Genomic DNA, 27,175 nt, shown 5'->3' with positions numbered 1-27,175 from the left:
AAACTGGCTTCACATTGTTGTAGAGCAGAGACCCCTCCAAATGGGGAGGAGGAATGACAATGAGAGTGACAGGTTCTGTCTTCCTTTACCATGTAGGTACTTGGGGAAACACCTACCAGGCTGAGGAGGGAAGCTGTTATAGGGCATGAGAGAGGAGACCAGGGCTCTCACTGCTAGAGTCCACAGCTTAACAGGGGAACTGTCCTCTTTAGGGATGGAAATAGGCTTTTTTGGGAAAGATAAGTGAACTAAGTATCTTAAAGATTTCTTCATTAGGCCTAAATCATATGATTCTATAATTTTTCAACTGGAGTACATAGGGTGGTGTAGAGGCTATGCTATATATTGTACCATCCCATTTGGAACTGCCTCCTGCCAAATTAAGGGTCCTCTGGCCTCCAAATAGGGAAATTTGAAGTTCTGACCTGAGCCACATGGAGTAAAATTGTCCCAGGTACTGGCTTTTTGGGAGAGGGGAAGTAACAACCGTTTGTGTGGTTTGAAAGGGATCCTCCAGAGAGGTTTTTAGGCATTTATCCCACTGGCCCTCTGAGGATGCCAGAGAATTCTCCTGAGGATGCCGAGGACAGTAGGAATTGTTTGCTTGGCAGTCAGCTTCTGGAACCAATTGAGCCAGAACCTTCTTGGGATATGTGGTCCTGGAATTAGGAGATTTGAGTCTGATCCAGTTCTGAGGCTTACTAACTGTATGACCTTGGACAGACTTTCTCTTTGCTGTTAACTTCATCTACAAAAAGTGGAGAATAGTACATGTGCTACCTGTCCTACAGGGTGGTTGTGGGGAGGGTGCCCTGTAAACCTGGAGTACTACTAAAGGGTGAGCTGTGCATTATCGGAAAGTGACACTCTGTTAGATGTAGTTCTTCGTTCTCATTTACCCTCTCTTCCTATTACCTCTTTGATCAAGGGTTCTTAAGTTTTTTGTGGCTTAGACTCTTCTGAAAGATTGTTGAAGTGAATGCTTTTAAGTGCAAGTAAAAATACAAAGGATTTCAAAGAAGACTAGTTATATTGAAATATTATTAGCAAAAATACTTGGGAGGGAAAAAATTCATGCACCCCAAGTTAAGAGGCCTTGCTCTGAATTAAAAACCGAAAACTAAAAGCAAGCATGAGACTTACTGTGGGTCCATGAAAGAATCATTCTCTCTATTTCATTTTCCTTTTATAGTTAGGTAAGGATTGTAGCAGCCACCTTGGTATATGAACAGACTTGTGATCAAAACAAATAGAAGATCCTGTATCAACATTATAAATGCCATCATGTGACATTTAAGGCAGGATTGGGGATAGACAAAGCTCAGGACTCAAATCCTGGTTCACTGACAGGCTGTGATGAAGTTTCCACTTAGAGCATAGCCTATTTCCTTTTTGATCCATTAACAGTACTTTTTCTGACCCAGTTATGATATTACTAGAGATTACCTTGCATAGAGAATGAGTCTTCATCAGTCAGCAGGTATTTCATAAGTCCCAGTTATTTGAAAATCAACTCTTGGAGTGATACAAAGACATATCATCATTGTCCTGGCCTCAAATAGTTTATATTCTAGTCAAAAAGAACATAGGCATAAAAATGTAATGGATTGTGTCGAAGTAGTCACTTGACTTCCCAGGGTTTATGTTCTAAAATTTCATTTTTAGGTTATTTACTTAGAACTTAAGAATACTTTGGATCTCTCCTTTTCTTCTATTATTCTTTTTTAGTATTATAGTTATCTGTATATGTTTCATTAGTAGACTGTTAGTTTCTTGGGAGCATTAACTATTATGTTTTATCTTTGTACTCCCAGTGTTTGTGACTACCATTTACACAATAAGTGCTTTCTACATGGAAGACGTGCTGCATGAATGCTGCTTAATAGCATTTTCCCTCAGTTTACTGAAAGAATAAAAAGATTAGTTTATAAATTCTAGTTAAGAGAGCTTGCCTTTTGTTTTGGCAAAATTCTAGAGCATATTATTAAAAATGATTAGCAAACATCTAGAAAAGAGCTAATGGATTCATCAGTGATGAATTATTTCAAAATATGCTAATTTTCTTCTTTGATAGGAAAATGTTATATAGGCTAGATAAATAGTACAATTAGGAGGATTTGGAAACAAAATTGATCATAGGCAAAGGGTTAACATTAATGGTTCAACGTGAACTTGGAAGAAAATCTCTAGTGGAGTGTCCCAGGAGTCTATCGTTGTCTTGGGCCCTTTGTATTTTTTTAAAGCAGTGATTTAGCAGGTATGCTTGTGTAGTTTGCATGTGGTATGAAGCTGAGATAGATAACTTTCAGAATAGTGGTCATCCAAAAGATTATGATGGATCAGAATGATGGGCCATGTCTAATAAGATGAAATAGAGGAGATAAATGTGAAATTCGATACTTGGGTTAAGTCAATTTTACAAGTCCAGGATGAGAGAAGAGTGCTTATAATTGTTCATTGAGGTGTTTAGTGGATTGCAAGCTTAGTGGGAGTAAGCAGTGTGGAGGCAGGCCAGAATGCTCTCCCAGCCTTCCTTCCAAGGTACTTGTCACCAAAAGGAGAGGAGACATGGTTCTTTTGTTCTTTGGCCTGATCAGACAGCATGGGCAATACTGTACTCAGTTTTAGGTGGTATCTGTGAGGAATGACATTCTCCCTAAGGAGAAGGCCACCAGGCTGGCAGGAGACTGGAGACCATGTGGTAAGACTGGTCGAAAAAACAGGGGATGTTTAGCCTGGAGAAGACTGAGGGGAGCCTCTGCTGGCTACCCTCCAATATTTGAAAGTTTACAAAGTGGAAATGAGATGAAACTTTCTTTCCTCTACAACGTCCATGACAAGTGGGGTCACTCCGCTTCCAAATGAAGATGAAGATTGAAGCTATAATTGCTCTTAAATGGACCACGCTATAGAGCATTTTTCAGCCTCTGAAAGAAAATACCAGAGCGACTGTTACATGGAGGAGACTTTTTAGCTCAGTAGAAGTCCTTCCTAACAATCAGAGTTCCCTAAAAGTCGGGCCTTGGACCAGAGACTGGATATGGTCTTGTAGAGTGGATTAGCGCATGACATAAGGCTGGAATAAAGACTTGAACTTACCTTTTTCTCCAAGTAGCACAGAACCTCTTTTCTCCTGGTCTCTTTGGGGCTTCTCTCCAAACCTTTGTTAGTGGGTTTTAACATGGATCATTCTCTTCCTATTCCCTTTTTCTTTGTCCTTTTCTCTTCCTTTAGGTTTTCTTCTCAATGCCACTATCCAGAATGGCTTAGAGAATTTTCCTCTCAATGACACTATCCAGAGTGGCTTAGAGAAGAGGTTCTAAAGAAACTCTGCAGCCAAAAACGTCATCTCTTGCTACATTTCAAATTCAGGATTTCAATTTCATTTTCTTCCTGGAAATTCCCCAAAAGAGTAATAAAAACACTAATACTGATGCATTAGAAAAATTACCCACATTGGCTAAATTTGGAGTTTTCTGATTGATGTAGATATATAGAATTGCTTCTCCTCTTAAAGTCTCTATTTCTGCTCATAGCGTCTCCTCTTGGCCACCAGGAGTGCCCCAAGCCATCTTTGCCTTTCTTGACTCATGCATCAGTCAGGTACTAAGCTTCTCTGTCAGTTCTAACTGCAACATATCTCTCACATCCATTTATTTCTTAGGACTTTTCAACCATCCTTGCCTAGGCCTTCTAGACTGTTATAAATGCCTTCTGTTGTGATCTTCTTGCCTTCAGTTTATCTTCTCACAATCCATCCACATCATTGTTTAATCTTAATGTGCAGTCCTGACCATGTCGCTCTCATTGACTCCCAATATAGGATGTGCTGGGAGTCCTTTTTAGGGCTGCTCATTCACCTCTGGTGTCCACCTTTGCCCCTACTCTCACCATGGCTCCAAGGAGCTGTAGCACATGAAGAGGCCATACCACAATGAAGCAGTAGAGCAGATGGACTGAACCAAGTCATGGGCAACCAATGGGGCTGAAATCCATTGGTGAATTAGGGGAGTGTCTACCCCAAGCATGTGGAGACTTCCCCTGGTGGAATGAACAACAGATCATTTTATTTCAGTGTCCATGAAGGCAGCTGAAGCAGGTGCTGTGGAACCCTTAGAGCTTGATTAGACATGAAAGACTTCAAGGTCATCCACTGCATCCTGGGACATTGCCAGCCATCCTGACTTTTGTCTTTCCTCTAGATTTCAGGGACTGGACAGAGTGTGAAGCTGATGATTTTGGGTTTCACTTAAATCCATTTTATGCTTTATTCAAGACATCACCTGTGATGTCATTGTCCTTTTCGAAAATGAAATGAATTGCCATTACTCAAAGTATTGATCCTTGCATTGGAAACCCTCCATAGATTGACCCTCATTTACCTTTCCAGTCTTAAAGTTCTCCCTTTGTGTAATCTTTATTTCAGGCAGATGGATTGTTCTTTCTGTTCTCTGTTGGCTTATTACCATTCTCCATTTCTGTGCTTGTGACCATCCCCATTCCTCTAAATACATGTCCTCAGTCCCACCTCTGACTGGGGAAATTTCTCCTTTTCCTGAAATTCTTCCTCCAACGCTGTTTGATCTGGGCAGCCTTCGAGGACTCCCCAACCTCACTGTCCCTATTTCACACAAGGCAAAGGAAAGACTCTTCCCTTTCTTCTAGTCCCTCATAGTCCTTGGATCTCTTCCCCCATACCCCTGTGTATCATCATGACTTTTGTACATCTTCTCCTTCTCTTACAGAAAACTTCTTGAAAAGAACTACAGGGTTTCAAATCAACTTTATATCTAGTCTATTACTGGGCTGCCTTGATGTTTGGTGAATGAGTGAATGTGAATGAAAGTATAGGAGAGGGCTCATTTAAGGCTATCAACAAGAATGTCATTGGCGAGAAGTCATATTTCAGCATCTCCCCCCGGGCCTTGGACCTAGATCATGCTAAAACTCCATAGACTGCCTGCGCCATAACTGGTAAAGGGATAGAGAAACTGTGTTTTAGGTGCTGCCCACAGACACTTCACTGAGCCTTCACTAAAGCCTGGCAAGGTAAAAAGGAAAGTCATCTCAAAAATTCTTCATGGAGAGACCTGTGAAAGACTTAACAGAGCCGGCTTCATCACGTGCCTAGAAGCAGCAAGACACAGGACGGAACAGTTCAGAAACTGCACACTTGGACAATGAGCTGGGCCTGGCAAGGGTGGGAAGAGAGGATGGACTGTGTTGTCTCGGGAATAATATGCAGTGCTTTTAATGACTCCAAACTTTCCTTGAAATCAAGGCCCATCTTCTTAATAATGGCACTTCATGGCCATGAATCTTAGAATAATCCAAAAAACTAAAGTTGAGTGTCATCCAAAAGATGATAGGAGTCTGTGGTGGGTATAAACAGGCAAGGGAGAATTGTGTAAGAGAAGCATCGTTAAGGATGTCATCAGGGAGATGTGTTATGGAATTTAAAAAATAGGTGAGGCACACAGCAAGGAGCCATTGATAGGCAACTGGTGGGCCCCATTGTCTCTGAGTCAACATCAAGAGATCTGAGAGAAGGCCATCATCACAATGGTACCCTTAGTAGAGGAGAGAACATGGACCAGGCACATAGGAGGGGCAGACATAAATGGACTGAAGCCTGTATGACTAGAGGAAATAATGACAGCTCCATTGAAGAATGTCTATTGTCATAGCTCAATATTTCTACTGATTTTATAATTTCTTTATTATCTGGTTATTGACTTTTAAATTTCCTATATCTTTATTTACTATATCATTATTCTCTAGTACATTTCATTGATTTATATATAGTATAAATAATTACTACTTTTTGTATCTGATTTATCTTCTTTGGCTCAGCTCTTGATTATTAATTTTTTTTACATGAGCATAGGGAAGTCTTTGCTTTTTGCATTAAGTGTCTATGTATTTTTAAAATTTTGATTTGTTTAATACTCTCTTTAGTACTGTTGTCATTGTTACTGAACTGTGATCTGACAGCGGGATGCTAAACTTTTCAATTAGTTTTGGATTTTCTTTCTTTTTGTAAAGGTGGAAGGTTTTCCTTTGCATAATTATTAGTATATGTTAATTTAAGATGAATACATTCTTATTTTGTGTAAAATCTTTTGGAATAATATTATAACATCCTTACTCTTTTAATATTTTATCTTTGAATGAGTGGAAACGCATTTATTGTGTGCTTGGTCCTGTGTTAAGTGCTAAGGATACAAATACATGCAAACAAGATAGCCCCTGGGCTCAAGGAGTTTATATTCTAAAGGGGGAAGATTATTCTCGTGGAAGAGCTAAAGTTGGAAGAGATGTGCAGAGAGTGTGAGCATTTGATATGGTCTTCAGATGGATGGAAAATGTTACTCTCTAATCGGAGCCCATGGTCAGGAGTCCAAGAAAAGTTCAACTTGGTTCAGTATCTTTAATGCTATTTACTTTTTAAAAAAAATTTTAGGTTTTTATCTACAAAACATATGCATGGGTGATTTTTCAACATTGACCCTTGCAAAGCCTTCTGTTCCCACTTTTCCCCTCCTTCCTCCCACCCCCTCCCCTAAATGGCAGGTAGTTCAATACATGTTAAATATGTATATATTTATATATACAAGTATGTGTTAAATACAATATATGTATATATATTTATACAGTTATCTTGCTGCACAAGAGAAATCGGATCTAGAAAGAAGGTAAAAAAACCTGAGAAGGAAAACAAAAATGCAAGCAAACTAACAGAAAGAGTAGAAATGCTATGTTGTGGTCCACACGCATTTCCTATAGTTCTCTCTCTGGGTGTAGCTGATTTTCTTCATTACCATATTTTCTCTTTTCAGAATGTGGCAGTAGCATGGAAAATTTTAGATTTTTCATTTATTTTGAGTTTATTTAGATGTTTCTAGATTTTTATAAACTCTGTTTAATCTATTGTTACTCTTTTGGATTTTATTAGAAAGTTTAGTTTATTTGTATTTAACATTAGAATTCTTAGATTTTATCTTTTCTTCAACCTCTTTGTTAGATAAGAATAAACCTCACTTTAAAAAAAATTCTGTTGTAAGCCAAAATTTAATAGAACCATTCTAAGTAAAGATTCCCTATTATTAGTAATTATTAGGAAGTTTTCTTTATTTTGGATTCCCTTTTTATTAATGATTGGAGCTTCATTTTGATATTTTCCTGATCCCTTCCTTCTCTTCACTTTTTTTTTCCTTCTTTGTTTTTGAAATACTGTTTTAAAGTACTTAGAAGTTTAGATCTGAAGACTCTGATGTAACTAGTTTTTCTTGACTTGCATAGAGAGATTTAGCTAAAAGGCTTACTTGTTGTTGGAAAACTTTCTTTTTTAAAATTTTTTTATTAAAGCTTTTCATTTTCAAAACATATGCATGGATAATTTTTCAACAAGGCTTACTTGTTGTTGGAAAACTTTCTTTTTTAAAATTTTTTTATTAAAGCTTTTCATTTTCAAAACATATGCATGGATAATTTTTCAACATTGACTGTAACGTGCTCTCCTGGCAGTTACAATTACTAGTCTGTCCTAGACCCACCAGAGTACCTTTGACCACTGTGCTTAGTAGTGTGAACTCTACCTGGCTCGCCGCCTCCTGAGGCCTTCAAAGGTCTCTGGCTACAATCTCTTGAATCTACAGCTTAATAACCGGTAGCGCACTCAAGAACAGCCACGTGTAATCTTAAAAGCCTTTATTATACCTACTCACATAATGCCCTAACTGATGCCCTGATTTGTTGGTTCCTGAGTGAACACCTGGTCAGAAGACCCACGTGTTCACTACCAAATTCCTTACCTCTTTTGGCTATCCATCTTTGGCTTGGCCACCCAGGCTAGGAAGCCAGGACGAAGAGCGCCAGGTTAAAGAGAACTACTGCTGCCTGCAGTGGGCTTACATAGGGCCTGTGAGGTCACACACACAGCCAATCAGCGAGAGAGTCACCCATTACGAAGCTATCTCAAAATGGACAGGATCCCACCTACAAGGCAGTCCTAATATCCATAGAAATTACTTCCAGGCCTCAATGATGCGCTGTGGTGCAGCCCATTTAAAGGGCCCTTACAATTGACCACTACAAAACCTTCTCTTCCAAATTTTCTAAATTTCTCCTCCTCCCCCCTCCCCTAGATGCCAAGTAATCCAATATATGTTAATCATGTTAAAATATATGTTAAATCCAATATATGTATACCTATTTATACATTTATCTTGCTGCACAAGAAAAATCAGATCAAAAAGAAAAAAAAGATGAGAAAGAAAATAAAATAGGAAAACTTTCTTGAAAACAATATTGCTGTAAATGTTCATAGTATTTATTTCTCAGACATATGATTTTATTGGTGGCTCCATGTCTATTAGTTTTGTAAATGTTATATATTCCAATTTCTCTATCCATTTCTTGTTCTTAAAAGTTTGTTGTGATCCTAATTTTTCTTGGTACTTGGCAAAATACTGATGCTAGAAATCATTTACTTTTAACCAAAAATAATATCATAAGCTCATGAGACATTGGGTTGCAATTAGATGTGTTATTAGAGAAATGAAAATGCAAGTGGAATCCTAAACCCGGCAAAGAGTTCATAATTCAAACAGAAGTTTGCATATTCATGAAATTGCAACAAAGAAAAAAACAGAAATCTCCACCTAAATGGGAGTGGTAGGAGCAGGAGAAATCATGAATATTTAAGGTGGCAAAAGCAGCTTTTTTCCCCTTGAGAACTGCTAGATTATGAAGATACACTGGTTTGCTTATCTACAAAGGATCTAGCTGCACAAGCAGTTTCTTAGTCTTTCCTTAACATTATATAGCACATACTGTGTACCAGAGACAGTGCAGAGTACTTTACAAATATTTATTCACTTGATCCTTCTAATGTAGGTGCTATTATTTCCCCAATTTTGCACTTGAGGAAACTAAGGCAAACATGTTATGTGATTTACCTAGAATTATATATAAAGTGTGTGAGGTCAAATTTGAATACAGATTGTCCTGACTTCAGGCCCAGTACCGTGTCCACTATACTACCTAACTGCTTCTGTTATAAAGCATTTTAAAAACATAAGAAAAGTAGAAACTGAGTAATTTTTAAAAATGTGTGAGTCTTTTGATTAATTCATTTCTTCTGGCAGCTTTTGAAGTATTTTTTCCTTGTCGTACCAGAATGTAACTATGATGTCTTCAGGGATGTTAAATCTTGGATTTTTCCTTCTCAAAGTTCTGTGGATTCTTTCTAATTATATTTCTTCATTGTTTTTGTAAATTATGTGAAACTTCTTTTGATAATTTCCTTTTGTTTTTCTAAATGTTCTTAAATATCAGTAATCCCAAAGTTGCTATTTTAAGCTTTGTTCTCTAGGTCTAACCTGAATAATAATTGTTATTATTTTGGGGGTCAGTATTTTTAGTTGTGTTTCATATTTATGAAGTTCTGTTTTCCATCATTATATATTATTTCTATGGTTTTTTTATTGTACTTTCAATATTGTACTTTTAATTATTTACTATAGATAACTTTTTAGTATCCTAATTTAAATTATACTTTTATTTAATTGATTTTAAAAGACTTACTTTTTTTTTTGTCTTGTGATGATTCTTTTCAAAATTAATAGTTGTTTAATTCTCTTGAATGTGTCAGCTATTTGAGGATATAGCTTGATAGACCATGGGTGGTTATTTTTACATTTGCTTTGTTTCTAGTAGTTTAGCTGATTATTTTGCTCACTTGTGTTTTTTTAAAGGTACTTGTAATTTTGTTTTGCCCATTAAAATTTTTTGATGAATTTTCTTTTATTGTGTGAGGTCTTAGCCAATTTTCTTTCCATTGGTGTTTCTATTGTAATTTTCAAGGGAGTATGTAAGGAGCATGTGCCCTTTAATTCTTTCCCCCACCATCTTGAATTATTCTGTTGTAGAAACTTAGCAGCGGGAACTGGTACAATTGGAAAACACTTTATGGGGGTGGAACGTAGTAGCCTAAGAAGAGACTATGAGATGTTCCAGGCAAGGGGAGCTGTAGGAATAAAACTGCAGACTCTTAAGGGCTTAATGTCTGTCTGGTGAATGACTAATTTGGTGGCCAATGGGAGTTTAGAAAGTCATGGTATGGGCTTAGATTTAGAAGACCTGGATTCAGTTCCTGGTGATATTTAATGGTTGTTTGATGTTAAAAAATCATATGATTTCTGAGCCTTACTTTTCTTCATCAGTAAAATGGAGATAAAATATTTGTTCTTTCAGCATTGGAAACTTATGAGGATCAAGTGAGATGGTCTATGAAGTGCTTTATAACGATAAAGAATTTTATGACTGCAAGTTAGAACTTATAAATTGTCATGTTAGGGCCAACCGAGGTAAACACAGAAAGGCTCATTGCCAGATGAATTATTAACTATAATAACTCTCAAAGACCATTCACTCCATTGTAGAGGGGTCACAGTCTGTATTGGTAGAGTAAGTAGCCACCCTAAGGAAGTCACAGTACCTGAAGCTGCCCTTATAAATCATTGCAAGGTTTGAGAGGTGGGCTGGGGCCTGATTGTACAAATTGCGTTTTCCTGAGACCAGGGGTAGCAGGGCTGTGATTTCAGCTGAGAGTGTGTAGAGGCAATTCTGACTTTAAGACGGTGAGCGTCTGGCTCCTTTCCTAGGACTAGGTCTCTGTCTTACAAAGTTTCTTGGCTGATAATTGATCTTGTTAAATAAAGAAATGGGAGTGGGCCACGTGGGGATTCAGTAATCGGTGCTGCTTCTAACCCTGCTGCCCTTTTCCAGGTACCTGCCCCTTAAGTTGGACAGCTGTGGGAATGAGGCGGCTCCGAGGTACTGTACTGGGCAGTAGCCTAGAGCCGGCGCCTCTGCAGTAGGAGCCGTCCGGCTTGCTTCCTTCACCCTCCCTCGCCCACAGCCCTCCCAGCCTCTGACCTTTCTAGCCCAGATCACCAGCTGCCTTGCCCTTTTCAGCGTGGTGCCCTCTCCATCCTTTCTCCTCTCTTTTTAGTGTAGTGACCTTCCAGTGAAAGTGGTGTTTGTCTCCTTGCTGCCTTCAGCCTTGCTAGCTGCTCTTCCACAGCCATCAGGCACCTGTGTGAGTGGAGCTGAGGAAGGCCCTTTGTCTATGTCTGACTGAGGGAAGAGGGGCTTTTTTTGGTGGTGGTGGGGAGGTAATGCCCCATAAAGACACTGTAATATATATGCAAGGCTTTTGTAGGAAAAGCAAGGAGCATCTCCCTTTCTTGCTGCCCCTTTGCCTATAACTAGGGTCGAATTCAGAAGATTTACAAGCTTTCTTTTCCCTTTGACTGGAGGTTTAACTGGAGTGATCTGTTCCCCATATGGCGCTGGCATCGACATTTGGGATTGCAGGCTGAAGGCCCAAACTTCTTGTTGGAAGGCTCCCACTTCCAGATTTTGGGAGGCTCTATTCACTACTTTCGAGTGCCCAGGGAATATTGGAGAGATCGATTGCTGAAGTTGAAGGCCTGTGGCTTAAACACCCTCACTACGTGAGTATTCTTGGCCCTCCCCAAATCCCATCCCTTGTTATCCACAAGGATCTTTAGAAAATGTCATAGCTTATAGCTCTGGCTATCTGGGATCAGTTTCCTGCTTAGCCCTCAAATATCCAAGCCAGTAACACTTAGTAGACTTGTTTGGTGAGAACCAGCCTGGTTCTGATCAGGGCAGGGGCATGGAAGACTGCCACTGGCAGAAGGCAGAGCATGGCTGAGGGTAGAGGACAGGGGGCAGATAAAGAAGAAGGGAGAACAGTCCCTGTCTTAAGGGAAGCATCTAGGCTCTTAGGGGAGAACATCTTGCTCTCAGGAAACTTTCAGACCACTAAGGAAGATAAAGTGGTGATGGAATGATATTTATGATGTATTTTGGGCATCGTGATTATGTAGCATTCTGTAGGAGGCTGACACTGGTTCTTGCTGGGAAGTGTTAGTGGCGTTAGGGTATCTTAGAAGGCAGAAATATGACACCATGCCATATGGGGTCTGACTTCTTGGAGCTTTACCCTTTGAAATTCAGGATAAATCTAGCAGAAATTAATATACTTATTGCAGGTCAGATATATGATTCTTTGTACCCTTTGGAGAAATTGTGAATTTACCTTGTAAAGGGAAACCCTTATTTAACCTTTAACTGTGGCTCAGCCAAGAAAGGGAAAGAGGTGAATATCTAACTAAGATAACATTTAATATATTGGGAGAAAAGGGAAAATATAATGAAAATGGGAATGCTGTGGGCCCCAAAACACCACAGTTGTTCAGGTCCTAGGATATAAAGAAGGGGCTTGGGATCCCAGAGGTCAGACTGAACAGTCTCCTGAACCACTGTGAATTTGACATGGTCCAGTGGGTTCCTTCACAAAGACATAAACACAGTAATAGCTTCTGGAACATGATTCTGGTGCAAACAAAGTTTTGTGACTTAGTCTGATGCATCAGGTGGGTATTGAAGCTGGAGTCTGCTTGCCCTCTGCATATCTGGGGCAGCTCCCCAAGGCTGTATGTGGTAGAATGGTTGCTGCTCTGTGTTGGTAGAGGTTGTTTCCTTCCTGGGAGTTCCCTATATCGGTGAAATCACAGATGGGGCTGTTTCCATAAGGGAAGGGACTGGAACTTGTAGGTATTCCCAAATGAGGGTGAATCCCAAATCATTCTCATTTGCTTTTGAGCATACCCAGAAACACTCTGGGATAGAAGGGTTCACGCTCAGCTCGTCAGTTCTGCTGATTCACTTTACATGTTGGCAGCCAGGGTATCTCACCAAAGGTTTTTTAGCAGAAGTGGAGCATTCCCAGGTATCTGATTCCAAAGCTCAGTGTGTGGAAGATTACCTGGAGATACGCAGAATGAGACAGGTGAGTCTCGTCTGACTACTTCTTTTGGTTGCAGGTATATTCCCTGGAATCTCCATGAACCGGAAAGAGGGAAGTTTAACTTCAGTGGAAACTTGGATGTACAGTATGTCTTAAAAGCTTAAATTGTGGGGAGGTTGGGAGTTGGACACTGTAAACAGGGGAGGAAAGTAGAAGGGGAAAGCTGACCTTTATTCTTGGAAACCAAGGCTCTGGGATCCAGGTTCTAAAATGCTGGGAACTCTTCCCTGTACTTGGAGCCAGTCCTCTCCATTAGATAATCTGATTTCCCCCAGTCGGGTTATGACCTGGCTTCTGTGGTCATTCCTCTCCTACTGTAATCTAGAGAAGCTGCTTAAAAGCCCAGGGTTTTGCAGATTTAGTCAGCAGTATGAAACCTGCCACCTGTGTTGTGACAAGGGATTCCCATGTCCTTGGTCAGCAAAGCTGTAAGACAAGGCAAAGCTGGGGTGAACTACCTCTCAGAGCTCCTCCTCCTCTGGACCCTCTGATTATTGGCCTAGGCAGACAGGAACCCCCTGACTTTGCATGGGGATTGGGGAGAAGGGGAAGAGATGTTGCCTCTTGGGCAGGGTGAATTCCCTTCCCTTCTGGGCACCAGCTGCTCCAACTTTTTTTGGTAGCCAGAGCTCCCCAGACTTACCAATTTGAGAGAACAACTTCAGTCTGGTCCAGGATTGTTAATTAAGACCTTCTATCCTTGATTCTTTTTTTGGTTTTATCAAATGGCACTGACATTATCTTCCTCTTTAGGGCCTTTGTCCAGATGGCAGCAGATATTGGGCTATGGGTGATTCTGCGCCCTGGTCCTTATATCTGTAGTGAATGGGACCTTGGGGGCTTGCCCAGGTAAGTTCAAAGTGAGTGGTGTAGGACAGTGATTCCAGATGTTCCATGAGCTCATCCAAAATGGAAACCACAAAAGCATATACTTTATTTTAAAGCTTATTGTCCTCTTCATTTTCCTGTTTATATTAAAAATCAATAATATGAACCCTTAAAACTATAGACATAGTAATGGGTATCATCCAAATAGAATTCTCATGAAATTTTTTTGTAGGGCCCCATGTAGGGGCTGGTAGTTTAGGGCATTTAACTACCTCTACAAAGTCCTTGTGCTTCTAACTAGATGCTACTCATTAATTACTCTGCATCTCACTTTCTCTGATATTTAGGATAGAATATGTGAGAAAATGGGCAAGTGCTTTGAAAGGAAAAAAGGACATGATAAAAAAAGGAATTTTTGTTTTTTATATATATTAGGTGTTCCATAGTGTGGGCAATATTGAATATGTAGTGTAAAGGAGTGAATGAAAGAAGAAATGATCCACAGCTGGGAGAAAACTTTGCTAATTATTTTATGCTTATTTTGTTTCTCACTTTTCCATTTATAAGAATGCTTGTTTATATAGGAGTGACCCGTCCCCTGTGCACTGAAGGGTGAGGACCCTTTCCTCATCATAGACCCCATTCTTATGCAGAGTCATATATATGGCTATCCCCTGCCTTCCGCTATAGAAGGCCCCAGTGGAACTGAAACAAAGGGCTTGAGGTGCCTGCCTGTAACTCTGGCCACACAAGCAGCTTTCATATTGTGGTCCTCCTCGCTTCCTTTGTTTCCTGTTGTTCACCGCCATGATACCTGTCCCCGAGGAGGCTGCTAGCATACATAATGTCAGTGACTTTTTTCTCCTCTTCTTCCCATGCCTTCTTGGACCCAGGTGGCTGAAAGATCCTTAGGAACTTTTCAGAGTTCTTCAGGTTGAATTAAGCAGCAGAAAGTATTTAGACAGCAGCATGTACCTTTGTCACTTCTTATGCCCGGAAGTGACACATCCCTTAGGAAAGGCCGCATATTGCACAGGAGTGCCCACACATAGCTCCTAGGAGGGTCAGGATCTGCCGAGGGCAAAAGGGTGGGGTCTTAGGAAATGGGGAGTTCTTCCAAGAGCACAGATGAAGGGTATGAGATGAATCCAGCTGGATTTAAGGGTGAGTTGGGGGGTGTGTGTTAAATGAATGTTTAGATTGGAGAAAGTTGCTACTTTCTCTATGCCCTTGATTACACACTAGCAGGTCACTTTGCAATTCTGCCTGGGATTTCCAGACTGGCAGTGAGACTCTAGAAACACAGACAATGCTTCTCATTATTTTAGATGTAAGAGAGGTCGAGGGGCTCAAGCTAGGAGCAGGGACTTTATATCTTGTCCTTGGTTCGGTGGCTGTTGTGGAGTTCTGAGACCATGGGATGGAGGGTGTGAAGGATGTGCCCATTTTGTATCATGAAGTGTGGTTACTCCTGTTAGTCCCCACAGCCTCCATTAGAATGGATGGTAGCTGGCTTTTGAGTCAGTAAAATGGACTGCTGCTGATTTCAAGCTCATCTTCATGGATAATAATGGAAAGAGTGGCTGGTTAAACTGGGCTGGGTTTTCTATTCCTAGAAGATCCTTGAACCGTTTGGTTTGGGCCTCCTGGGAGAATTGTGGGTGGAAGTTCCCAGGAGGCTGATCCCTGGTCACCCAGAGCCCCTGGCCAGCCTCCCTTCCTGCAGCTGAGCCGGCTCCTGAGCTGAATCCCTTCCTATGTCCTCTACCAGGGAGCAGCCATGGATGAAGGGCTTGAGGTGTTTGTGGTCCGGGCCTCTGCAGTGGGCGGCTGTTTGGGGATGTAGCTCGGCCCTGATCTGGAACTCCGTCCATGCTCTGTCTGGCCCTTAGCGCTGTTCTTTTACTCCTAGCTGGTTGCTCCAGGACTCCAGCATGGAGCTGAGAACAACCTACGACGGTTTCCTGAAAGCTGTGGATCATTATTTTAATCATCTGATTCCCAGGGTGGTTCCACTGCAGGTAAAGCCAACCCCCCCCATCTCTCCTGCTCCCTCCACTCCCAGGAAAATGGGCCAATCGTATGGGCCCCCAAGCCACAGGCCAGCATGGGCTCCACAACCTTCCTTCTGATCCCCAGGATTCTCTTTAGGCACATTGTAGAGGCTCTGCTCCCTTTGCTTACATGGGCTACGAGTCCTCGGGCCCAGTCTTGCTGCACCTTCAGAATAAGGGCTCGAGTGCTGAGGGCGGAGCCCGTGCCTTTTGTGCACTTGGAGGGCCTCTTGTCAGGTGGCACACGCATGCCTGTGCTGGAGGTGAGGCCCTCCGCTGGAAGTTTTGTGGGGCAGCCATTGTTTCCATCCAAGTGCATTGGAAGCGGCTTTCTTTTGAGGAGGGCTTGCTCTCTCTTGGCATTTCTAGAAGTCACCAACCAGGACAAGAAAGCTCACTCACAACTTGGCAGTGCTGAGTCCTGAGGGAGCAGGGTAGGGGGGCAAGACTCAGTCACGGGGTTACCTCATAGCCAGCCTGGGAGGGAGTCGCAGAAGCCGGCTCAGTGAGGCTGTTTGTGCTGCACCCCCTCCTCTTAGGAGCCCAGAGCGGGAAGTTGTTGGGCCCCGGTAAAACCAGGTGGGGAGGCACTTTGGGGGTCAGAGTAGCACCCCACGTGGTTTGAAGAGGAGGAGTGACATTATCAGATCCTCTCCCTGTAGCGCTAATGGCCAGATCCTCCTTTCTCAGTATAAACAGGGAGGGCCCATCATCGCCGTGCAGGTGGAGAATGAGTACGGCTCCTACGACAAGGATTCCAACTATATGCCCTACATCAAGATGGTAAGAACCGCTCTCCTTGGTCTTTGAGTTTCCGAAGATTTCCTTTCCGTTCCACTATCCTTCACTGTCACAGATGTCTCTGAAACTTCTTGGAGAGAAATTATTCCCCCAGGGTTCATTTCAGTAGAAGATGAAACCAACTCAGTTGACCAGCTGTGAGACTGAGACTCTAGTGCTAAGGGGTTCCCTGACGCCTTGCCCCACTTGGATTGAAATAGCACTAGAAATAGTTATCAACAGTTAGTATCAAGTGTACTAAGCTTCAGTTAATTGTCTTTTAGTAGGAACTAGAGTTGTGGAGGGAACAGATAAAATAGAAGCAAGAAATGTTGCCCCAGACCTTTGCTTACTATGTGCAGGTCATCTTGTTGTCAAGTTTAATAAACTTATTGACCCCCCCCCCCCTTAACAGTTTTGTAGTTCCATAAACTCCAAATGTAGTTCTTTTTTTCTTTCTCAATAGTATTTTATTTTTTTAAATACAGGGAAAGATAGTTTTCAACATTCATTTTTGTAAGCCTTTGTGCTCCAAAACTTTTCTTCCTTTCTCCCTTTCCTTTCCCCTTCGCAAAACAGCAAGCAATCTGATTTGGCTATACATGTACAAATCTCCTAACATATTTCCATATTTATCATGTTATTAAAAAAATCAGACCAAATAGGGGAAAAACCATGAAAGAAAAATCAAACAACAAAAGGTAAAAATACTATGTTTCAATCCCAGCCAATCTCCAAAGTTCTCTCTTTGGATGTGACTGGCATTTTTTGTCCCAAGTCTATTGGAATTTCCTTGGATCACCACATTGCTGAGAAGAGCCAAGTCTATCATAGTTGATTATCACATAATCTTGACATTACTATATACAATGTTCTCTTGGTTCTGCTCACTTCATTCATCATCAGTTCATGTAAATCCAGACTTTTCTGAAACCAGCATGCTCATCATTTCTTACAGAATAATAATATTCCATTACTTTCATATACTAAAACTTATTCAGCTATTCCCTAATTGATGGGCATCCACTTAGTTTTCAGTTCTTTACCACTACAAAGAGCTGCTACAAACATTTTTGCAGATGTGGGTCCTTTTACCTCCTTTATGATTTCCTTGGGATACAGACCTAGTAATGGTATTGCTGGATCAAAGAATATCCACAGCTTGACAGCCCTTTGGACATAATTCCATATTGCTCTCTAGAACACTGGATCATTCCACAACTCCACTAATAATGCATTCTTGTCCTAATTTTTCCACTCCAATGTTTATCAGTATTTTTTTCCTGTCATTTTAGCTAATCTGAAAGGTGGGAAACGGTGCCTTGCAATTCTCTAATCAATAGTGATTTAGTGCATATTTTCATAAGACTATTAATGGCTTTAATTTCTCCATCTGAAAATTGACTGTTCATATCCTTTAACCACTTGTCAATGTGTTCTTAAAAATTTGATTCAGTTCTCTATGTATTTTGGAAATGAGGCCTTTCTCAGAAACACTGACTGGAAAAATTATTTTCCAGCTTTCTGCTTCCCTAATATTTTTGGCTGCATTGGTTTTGTTTGTGCAAAACCTTTTTTATTTAATGTAATCAAAATTATCTATTTTGCATTTCATAATATTCTCTAGTTCTTCTTTGGTTATAAATTCCTCCCTTTTCCACAGATCTGACTGGTAGACTATCTCTTGCTCTCCTAATTTGTTTATAGTGTCACCCTTTATGTTTGAATCATGAATTTGCTTCAATCTTACCTGATGTAGTTCTTTCACATTTTATGGGTAGCTTGATAGCATTTAGGAATAACTAGAGCACATCATAAAGGTCTTAGCTATAAAATTAAATGGTTTTATTGGGACAGGGAGCTCTGAGGGAGAACAGTTCATTGTTGCCTGGGAGGAATAAGGAAGGCTGGGGGTGGTGTGAAGCTTTGAATTGGTCTTTAAAGGAGGTTTATAAATTTAAGAGGAAAAAAAGAGGAATGGGGGAGAAGTTGCAGTTACCCTGTGCAGGGGGAAAAGTGCTGCATTTCAGACTTCCCCATTTGGGTCACTCACTTCCTGTGTGATCTTTTTCAAGTCATTTCTTTGGACCTTAATGAGAATTGATTAGGTGATCCCTTCCAGTTCAAATTCTATGATGTTTTAGGAATAGGAGACAATATGATCAAAGACATAAGAATAGGAAACTCATGGCTTATAAGAGGGACATGGAGCAATCTTTTTTTTTTTTTTTTTTTTTTTTTTTTTTTTTTTTAGCATTTAGTTTGTGGAGAGGAATAGGATGAGAAATGGCTAGAAAGGTAGATCAGAGCCACATTGTAATGGGACTTGAAGTCAGCCAAAGAAATTGAAACTTTGCTCAGTAGGCAGGAAGAAACAAAGGAAGACTTTTTTTTTTTTAATAGAAGAGAAACTTGACCAAATATCTGTTTGAGAAACTTTTACTTCAAGTGGGGACATGAGACAGGCACAAAGGAAAACGTTTAGGAAGCTCCAAGCAGGTTACAGGGTCTGCTAGTGGGTGCAGTGGGGGAGAGAGTGGGAGTCCTGGAGTTCAACTCTGGCCTCAGACACTAACTGTGTTCTGGGCAAGTCACTTAAGCCTTTTTGCCTCAGTTTCCTCATCATAAAAGGAATTGAAGAAGGAAATGGCAAATCGCCCCAGTAACTTTGCCAAGAAATCCCCAAATGGGGTCACCAAGAGTTAGAAACAACTTATAGCTAAGACCTTTATTTATTTTATAGCTACAGACATACAAAGAAAAGATTCATCATGGGTCAAACTGGACACCCAGATAACATAGTTAAAAGGACTGAGTCAGATTAATTGGGGGCAGGCTTCCTGGAAGTGTCCTTCCCTTACACTGAATATATAAATACACACACACACATACACACACACACACACACACACACACACACACACACACACACAGGTGAGGGACCAGCTTTGAGAGCTGGGCTTTAGTGGGTAGATTGTGGGAGCTGATCCAGAGAAGGATCCCTTTGTAATCCACTAGATCTAGAATTGCTTTGCCTCTTGGCTGTCTGTGGTGAAATCTCTTCTGTAAAGATCAGACTGGTCCCCACCTAGAGACTTAGCTTAACTATCCCTGCTGGCAGAAGCTTTTAGATCATTGTTTCTTCATTCCTGCCCCCTCCCTTCTCTCCCCAGGGAGCTCTGTGTACAAAGGGGTCTCTTCGTGAAGCAAGGGCACCCAGCATGGCCCCGGATGGGAAGCCGCTTGTTTCTGAGCCCCTTTGTCCATGGCAGGGTGATTCCCTAGTAGCCACTAGCCCTTTCTTCAGCCCCTTCTCGAGTTAGTCATTCCTTTGTTCCTTTCACTTCGAGGGAGATCCAAGTCAGGTGCAGTGACTCTCTCCCCCTTTTCACACATCTCTCCCAGCTGGTCTTCCCTTGTGATTTCAGGGAGTTGTTTATCTTAGGACTCTGCTGGAGGGAAGGAGAAGTCTCACTGGCTTGAGCCGAGCGGGAGGTGCTGCAGGGACTTCTCCTTCTGCTCACACTTGGTTCCCTGGGGTTTGGGGAGAGGCCTGTGTTGGGGGAGGGGCAGGCACAGTCAGAATAAAACCTTTGCTTCCTTGAAGCTGCTCAAGGCTGAGGTTTATACATTCAGGGGCCAAAGGCAGGGTGGGGGACGGGATCCCTCTGTGTTTGAGGTGCCAGTTTCTTTAACAGCTCCTGGAAATTGTAGCCTGGGTCACTTAGCCAGCAGCGCATCAGGACCCAGGGGCAGGACCCTTGGAGAGGCATAGCCTCAGGGGTTATCATTCTCTTTTGGCCAGCTCTTTGCCTGAAAGGCAGGGCCTTGATGGTGGCTGCCCTGGCGAGGAGAGGAGGGAAGGAAATGGGAGTGGGTGCAAACTTATGTCCTTTGCATACTTGCAAAACTCACTTGCCCAATGTGTGGCAGATCATTCCCGGCCTCTCCTGGTATGGCCAGGAACAATCACTTGCCTGGCCAATGGAGGGGCCTCGGGAGTCCCGGAGTCCCAGAGTCCTTTCGTTTCGCCCTTGGGAGTCCTTTCGTTTTAGAAGTAGGCCTGCTTGCAGGTAAGTGATCCAGCCAACATCCCACAGGTGGGGAGGGTCAGTCCCTTTTGGACCCAGGTTCCCCAACTCCAGGACCAGGCTTTCTGTACTTTCTCTCTAGCTGCAGGTAAGATTACAGAGCATCTAGTCAGGCGTAAGACTCTGCCCTAAAATGGGAGGCTTCCTTCCCTCACCTGTGTCAGGCTCTGGAGCTGCAGGAAATTGCACAGTCGGTCCTGCAGGCTAAATTTCTGAGTTGGAGACGAAGTCATCCTGAGCAAGATGAGCTCCTCCTTAGACTCTTCATGTCTGGGTGAGTCTGAACTCTCTGTTCTTTTGTCTTTCACTACAATCTGCTGTCATTTCTGACTGCAGATGTAAAGCACTTTGTGAAGGCTGACACCACTTTTCGTTGGATTTGGCCTCTTGGCCAGCTCCTAATGATTTAAAGGACTAAGTTCCACACTAAACTTGAATCCTTCGTTTGGCTTCATTTGATGCCAGGATGAGGCAGTTTCTTCAGCTTGGCCTGGTGGAAAGAGTCTTGGAGCCAGGAGGCCAGCTGTGTGCTTGCGGGGAACTAATGTAGCCTCATTGGGCCTTAGCTTCCTCCTCATCAAAATAGGACTTCATAGTTGTGATAGCTCCACGACCAGATTGTGTCGAGGAAAGTGCCTTGAGAACTTTGAACCCACGCATGTAGAACATGTGTGATGTGATGACCCACTAATATGAACCGACTCATTCTTTGGAACTTTGCTGGAGGTGAGTTGCTCCTAGGCTGTATTTTATCAATCCAGTTGAGATCATTCATGTTATTTGGTTTTTAGTAGCTTAATGTGCTCTATTTCAGTAGATAAGACCTAATGAAAGTGGACAGGAGTGTTCAGTGATGAGATTCTGGACACTTTTTTTTCTTCTCTATCCCTATTTGTTGTCTTTACTCTTTTCCCCAAAATACTTTGGAAAAAAGAAAACAACTTGGAAAGCTCCCAGCTCCCCTAGTAGCCATAATCTGCTTCTTTCTATTCAGCAAATTTCTTGAGGAAAACATCTGGTGTATTTGTAGTGCTCTAAAACCCTGTCCCTGTTGAGGATCCTGATTGAGATTGAGAAAGTTCCTGGGAATTGAATTTTCCTAAGTCTTTCAGATCCAATCTTAGCATCTTCCTCTCAGACACAAGCAGCATATGTCTTGGGGAGGGGGGGAGTCTCTTCTTTTTTATTTATAAACCTATGGGGAAATGCTTCCCATGAGACCTACCATCTCCCATCCTTATCTGTGCTTCTGCTCTTTCTCTGCTTTTTGATATAGAACAGAACTTTCCAAAGGAGGATTTCAATTTGGAGAATGTTGGACAACAACCGTTATGTAGAAAACAGCTTTTTCTTTTCTTCTCAAAAGTTATTTTATTTTTTCAATACAAATAAAGATAGTTTTCAACATTGATTTTTACAAAAGTTTGTGTTCCAAGTTTTTCTCCCTCCCCATCTTCAAGACGGCAAGCAATCTGACATAGGTTAAATATGTGCAATCCTTTTAAAACATATTTCCATATTTTCTCATGTTGTGCAAGAAAAATCAGAACAAAAGAAAAAGAAACTAACAACAAAAGGTGAAAATATACTTCGATCCACATTCAGTCTGTATAGTTCTCTCTTAATATGATTGTGATTGGCATTTTCCATTCCAAGTCTATTGGAACTGCCTGGAATTACCTCATTGTTGAGAAGATCCAAGTCCCTCACAATTGATCATCACATAATCTTGCTGCTGTGTGCGATATTCTCTTGGTTCTGCTCACTTCATTCAACAGCATTTCATGTAGATCTTACCAGGCTTTTCTGAAATTAGTTTACTCATCATTTCTTATAGAACAATAATATTTCATAACACTCATATACCATAACTTATTCAGTCAATCCTCAACTGATGGACATCCACTCAATTTCCAGTTGTCATTACAAAAAGAAGTGCTCCATTTTTGCACATGTAAGTCCTTTCCTTTCTTTTATGATCTCTTTAGAATGTAGACCCAGTAGTGAGACTGCTGAATCAAACTATATACACAGCTTTATAGTCTTTTGGACATAGTTCCAAATTGCTCTCCAGAATGGTTAGATCATTTCACAACTCCACCAACAATACGTTAGTGTCCCAGTTTTCCCACATCTCCTCCAACATTTATTTTTATTTTTTCTTGTTATTTTAGCCAATCTGATAGGTGTAAAATGGTACTTCAATTATTTTATTTGCATTTCTCTAATCAATAGAGATTTAGAACATTTTTAATTTGACTATAAATGGTTTTAATTTCATCTGAAAATTATCTGCTCATATCTTTTGACCAGTTATCAACTGAGTCAGTTTTTCTATATATTTTAGAAATGAAGCCTTTATCAGAAATACAGGCTGTAAAATTTTCCCCCCAGCTTTCTGCTTCCCTTCTAATTTTATAGGACTCAGCTATGGGTTATGATTCTATATGGGGCCATGTAACTGAATTGTGAGTTGTGAAATTATGATTTATTATCAGTAAATATTTGATTTGCATATTTTGTATACCTATGTACAGAAGTCATGTAAAAATTTATTGGGGCTTGGCAGAGGAGAGCAGTTCCTCTACTCCTCTACGTAGGCAAATACCAAAAGCTTGTGAATTTAGGATTATTTTATTTTGCTAAGAGTTTACATTGGCAGAATATATAATTATCTCTTCCACATTGGGAGGGTCAGGGGTATGATGCTTCCTATGATTGGAAAATCCACATAAAATTGTTTGGCCTTCTCTTTGTACCAGTTTTTTTATGGTGGTTTATAGTATTTTATTGTAAAATTTGGATTAACTATTTGGTCATGGACTCTGTGTTATCTGCAGCTTCTGAAAAACTCCCCCCAAATTCCCATTTAATTTGTTATGTTAACCTGTGATATATCAAAATCACAATGCGGAAAGTTGTGATATAGAAAGTATAACTGTACTTACCTCTTAAAAAACAGCAAAGTATACATTTTAAGTATATGGAATTAAACTGTGCATTGATCACTTTAAGAGAAATTTAGCTCTAAGATAAATATGCAAATCAGTGCTCATTAAAATGGGACATTACCTCAGATAATTATTTTGCATAGGGAACTGATTTAATCAGTCCTAATAATCATTTACACACAATCTTAACAACTGTTTTGTTTTGTTTTTGATCCAGGCCTGTGGTTTTATTGGTGTAGGGGAATTTCCTGCTAAGGAAAAACCTTCTACCAATACAGGTCTACCACTTGTTCTACAATTTAAGAGTCTTAGAGAGTTATCTGGGGGAGTGAGAAATTAAGTGATTTGTCTGGGATCCCATAGCCAGGAGATGTCTAAGGTGGACCTCAAACCCAAGCCTTCTTGATTCCAAGACCATCTCTCCACTCAGGAACATCCCAGCACAGTGGGTGGGTCTCTTGCAGAGGCAGCTGGGGAGGTGGGGGGTTAGAGGAGAAGAGGAGGAGAGGAGGAGAGAGAGAATTGTATCTGCAGAAGAACACCCACATGGATGTGATCCACAATCCCCTGAAGCCAGGCCCCAGCCCCGTGACTCTGAGGGCTAGCGCCAGGGTGTATCTGACCTTGCCTTAGTTTCATATTCCAAACTGCAAGAAACATGAGCATTTATTGGTGTTATCCCAGTGAGATGCAGGGTAGCTGCCCTGAAAGGGGGGGAGAGGGGGAGGCAGAGCCTTTGGGTGGAGAGGAGGAAATCTTAGAGCTGGAAGGAATCCTAGAGTTCCCATGGCCCAGCTAAACTGAACGGGAGTTCTCTCAACCTCTCCAAACAGTGGTCATCTAGCTTTTGCTTAAACATTTTCTTTTCCTTTTTTTTTTTTTTAATTTATTAATTAAATAAATTAATTTTTATAAAAATTTTATGCATGGGTAATTTTTCAGCATTGACAGTTGCAAAATCTTTTGTTTCAACTTTTCCCCTCCTTCCCCCAACCCCTTCCCCCAGATGACAGGTTGACCAATACATGTTACATATGGTTTTTTTTTTTTTTTTTTTTTTTGTTTTTGTTTTTGAGGCTGGGGTTAAGTGACTTGCCCAGGCTCACACAGCTAGGAAGTGTTAAGTTTCTGAGACCACATTTGAACTTGGGTCCTCCTGAATTCAGGGCTGGTGCTCTATCCACTGCGCCACCTAGCTGCCCCCTACATGTTACATATGTTAAAGTATAAATTAAATACAATATATGTACACATGTGCAAACAGCTGTTTTGCTGTACAAAAAGAATTGGACTTTGAAACAGTGTACAAAGTAGCCTGTGAAGGAAATCAAAAATGCAGGTGGACAAAAATAGAGAGATTGGAAATTCTATGTAGTAGTTCATAGTCATCTCCCAGAGTTCTTTCTCTGGGTGTAGCTGGATCAGTTCTTTACTGCTCTATTGGAACTGATTTGGTTCATCTCATTGTTGAAGAGGGGCCATGTCCATCAGAATTGATCATCATACAGTATTGTTGTTGAAGTATATAATGATCTCCTGGTCCTGCTCATTTCACTCAGCATCAGTTCATGTAAGTCTCTCCAGGCCTGTATTCATCCTGCTGGTCATTTCTTACAGAACAATAATATTCCATAATATTCATATACCACAATTTATTCAGCCATTCTCCAATTGATGGGCATCCACTCAGCTACAAAGAGAGCTGCCACATTCTTGCACATACAGGTCCCTTTCCCTTCTTTAAGATCTCTTTGGGATATAAGCCCAGGAGTAACGCTGTTGGATCAAAGGGTATGCACACTTTGATAACTTTTTGGGCATAGTTTCAAATCACTCTCCAGAATGGCTGGATGTATTCACAATTCCACCAACAATGTATAAGTGTCCCAATTTTCCCCACATCCCCTCCAACATTCATCATTATTTGTTCCTGTCATCTTAGCCAATCTGACAGGTGTGTAGTGGTATCTCCAAGTTGTCTTAATTTATGTTTCTCTGATTAATAATGACTTGGAACATCTTTTCATATGGCTAGAAATAGTTTCAGTTTCTTCGTTTGAGAGTTGTCTGTTCATATCTTTGACCATTTATCAATTGCAGAATGGCTTGATTTCTTATAAATTAGAGTCAATTCTCTATATATTTTGGGTCAGAACCTTTGACTGTAAAAATGTTTTCCCAGTTTATTACTTCCCTTCTAATCTTGTCTGCATTAGATTTGTTTGTATAAAACTTTTTAAATTTGATATAACCAAATTTTTCTATTTTGTGATCAATAATGACCACTAGTTCTTTGGTCATAAATTCCTTCCTTTTCCACAGGTCTGAGAAGTAAACTATCCTATGTTCTTCTAATTTATTTATAATCTCATTCTTTATGGCTAGATCATGAACCCATTTTGACCTGATCTTGGTGTATGGTGTTAAGTGTGGGTCAATGCCTAGTTTCTGACATACTGATTTCCAATTTTCCCAGTAATTTTTGTCAAACATTGAGTTCTTATCACAAAAGCTGGGGTCTTTGGGTTTGTCAAACACTAGATTATTGAAGTTATTGGCTGTTTTTTCCTTTGAACTTAACCTATTCCACTGATTAACTAGTCTATTTCTTAGCCAATACCAAATGATTTTGGTAACTGCTGATTTATAATATAATTTTAGATCTGGTACAGCTAGACCACCTTCATTTGATTTTTTTTTCATTACTTCCCTTGAAATTCTTAACCTTTTGTTTTTCCATATGAACTTTGTTATTATTTTTTCTAGGTCATTAAAATAGTTTTTTGGGAGTCTGGTATAACGCTAAATAAATAGATTACTTTAGGTAGTATTGTCATCTTTATTATATTTGCTCGCCCAATCCAAGAGCATTGAATGTCTTTCCAATTGGTTAGATCTGACTTAATTTGTGTGGAAAGTGTTTTGTAGTTTTGCTCATATAGTTTCTGATTTTCCCTTGGCAGACAGATTCCTAAATATTTTATACTTTCAGTAGTTACTTTAAATGGAATTTCTTTTTATAGCTCTAACTGTTGGATTTTGTTAGTTATATATAAGAATGCTGATGATTTATGTGGTTTATTTTGTATCCTGCAACTTTGCTAAAGGTGTGGATTATTTCTAATAGCTTTTTATTAGAATCTCTGGGGTTTTCTAAGTATACCATCACATCATCTGCAAAGAGTGATAGTTTGGTTTCCTCATTACCTATTCTAATTTCTTTAATCTCTTTCTCAACTCTGCTTAAACATTTTCTAGTCAAGTCAGTAAACAGCTGTTAAGCACTTACTACTCATTCACTCCCTTTTTCTAATTGTTAGAAAACTTTTGTTTTATTTTTTTTTTCTTATGATGAGCCAAAATCTGCCTCCTTCCATCCACTGGTTTTCCATCTGCCCTTCTAGGCCATGCAGAACAATCTCTTTTCCATGTGACAGCCCTTCAGATTTGTGATATCAAGCTCCTAAATAAGCCAGGTTCCTTCAGTTGAGAGCACAGTGCTGATACACAGTTAATAAAATAAATGCTGATTGATTCATCATTCTGTAGTATGATTTTTGAATGCCC

At 40.5% G+C, this 27,175-nt stretch overlaps 1 protein-coding gene across 3 annotated transcripts in view; it reads left to right on the top strand.

The window, feature by feature from the left end:
- The window catches only part of LOC141563113 (beta-galactosidase-1-like protein 2), a 55,496-nt gene that overhangs the window by 4,750 nt on the left and 23,571 nt on the right, over positions 1-27,175 (top strand). For all 3 annotated transcript variants that reach the window (XR_012488328.1, XM_074303745.1, XM_074303747.1), the window contains exons 2-6: positions 11,325-11,522; positions 12,921-12,989; positions 13,658-13,753; positions 15,645-15,753; positions 16,477-16,569. Coding sequence is in view for 2 of the 3 variants with exons in the window: in XM_074303745.1 (XP_074159846.1) it covers positions 11,325-11,522; positions 12,921-12,989; positions 13,658-13,753; positions 15,645-15,753; positions 16,477-16,569 (565 nt within the window). In the remaining variant the exon portion in view is untranslated. The remainder of the gene's footprint in view (positions 1-11,324; positions 11,523-12,920; positions 12,990-13,657; positions 13,754-15,644; positions 15,754-16,476; positions 16,570-27,175) is intronic.

Source organism: Sminthopsis crassicaudata, chromosome 3 (genome assembly GCF_048593235.1).
Source record: "Sminthopsis crassicaudata isolate SCR6 chromosome 3, ASM4859323v1, whole genome shotgun sequence".
NCBI lineage: Eukaryota > Metazoa > Chordata > Mammalia > Dasyuromorphia > Dasyuridae > Sminthopsis > Sminthopsis crassicaudata.
The sequence above is the reverse complement of the archived record's forward strand: the minus strand, read 5'-3'. Positions and strand labels throughout refer to the sequence as shown.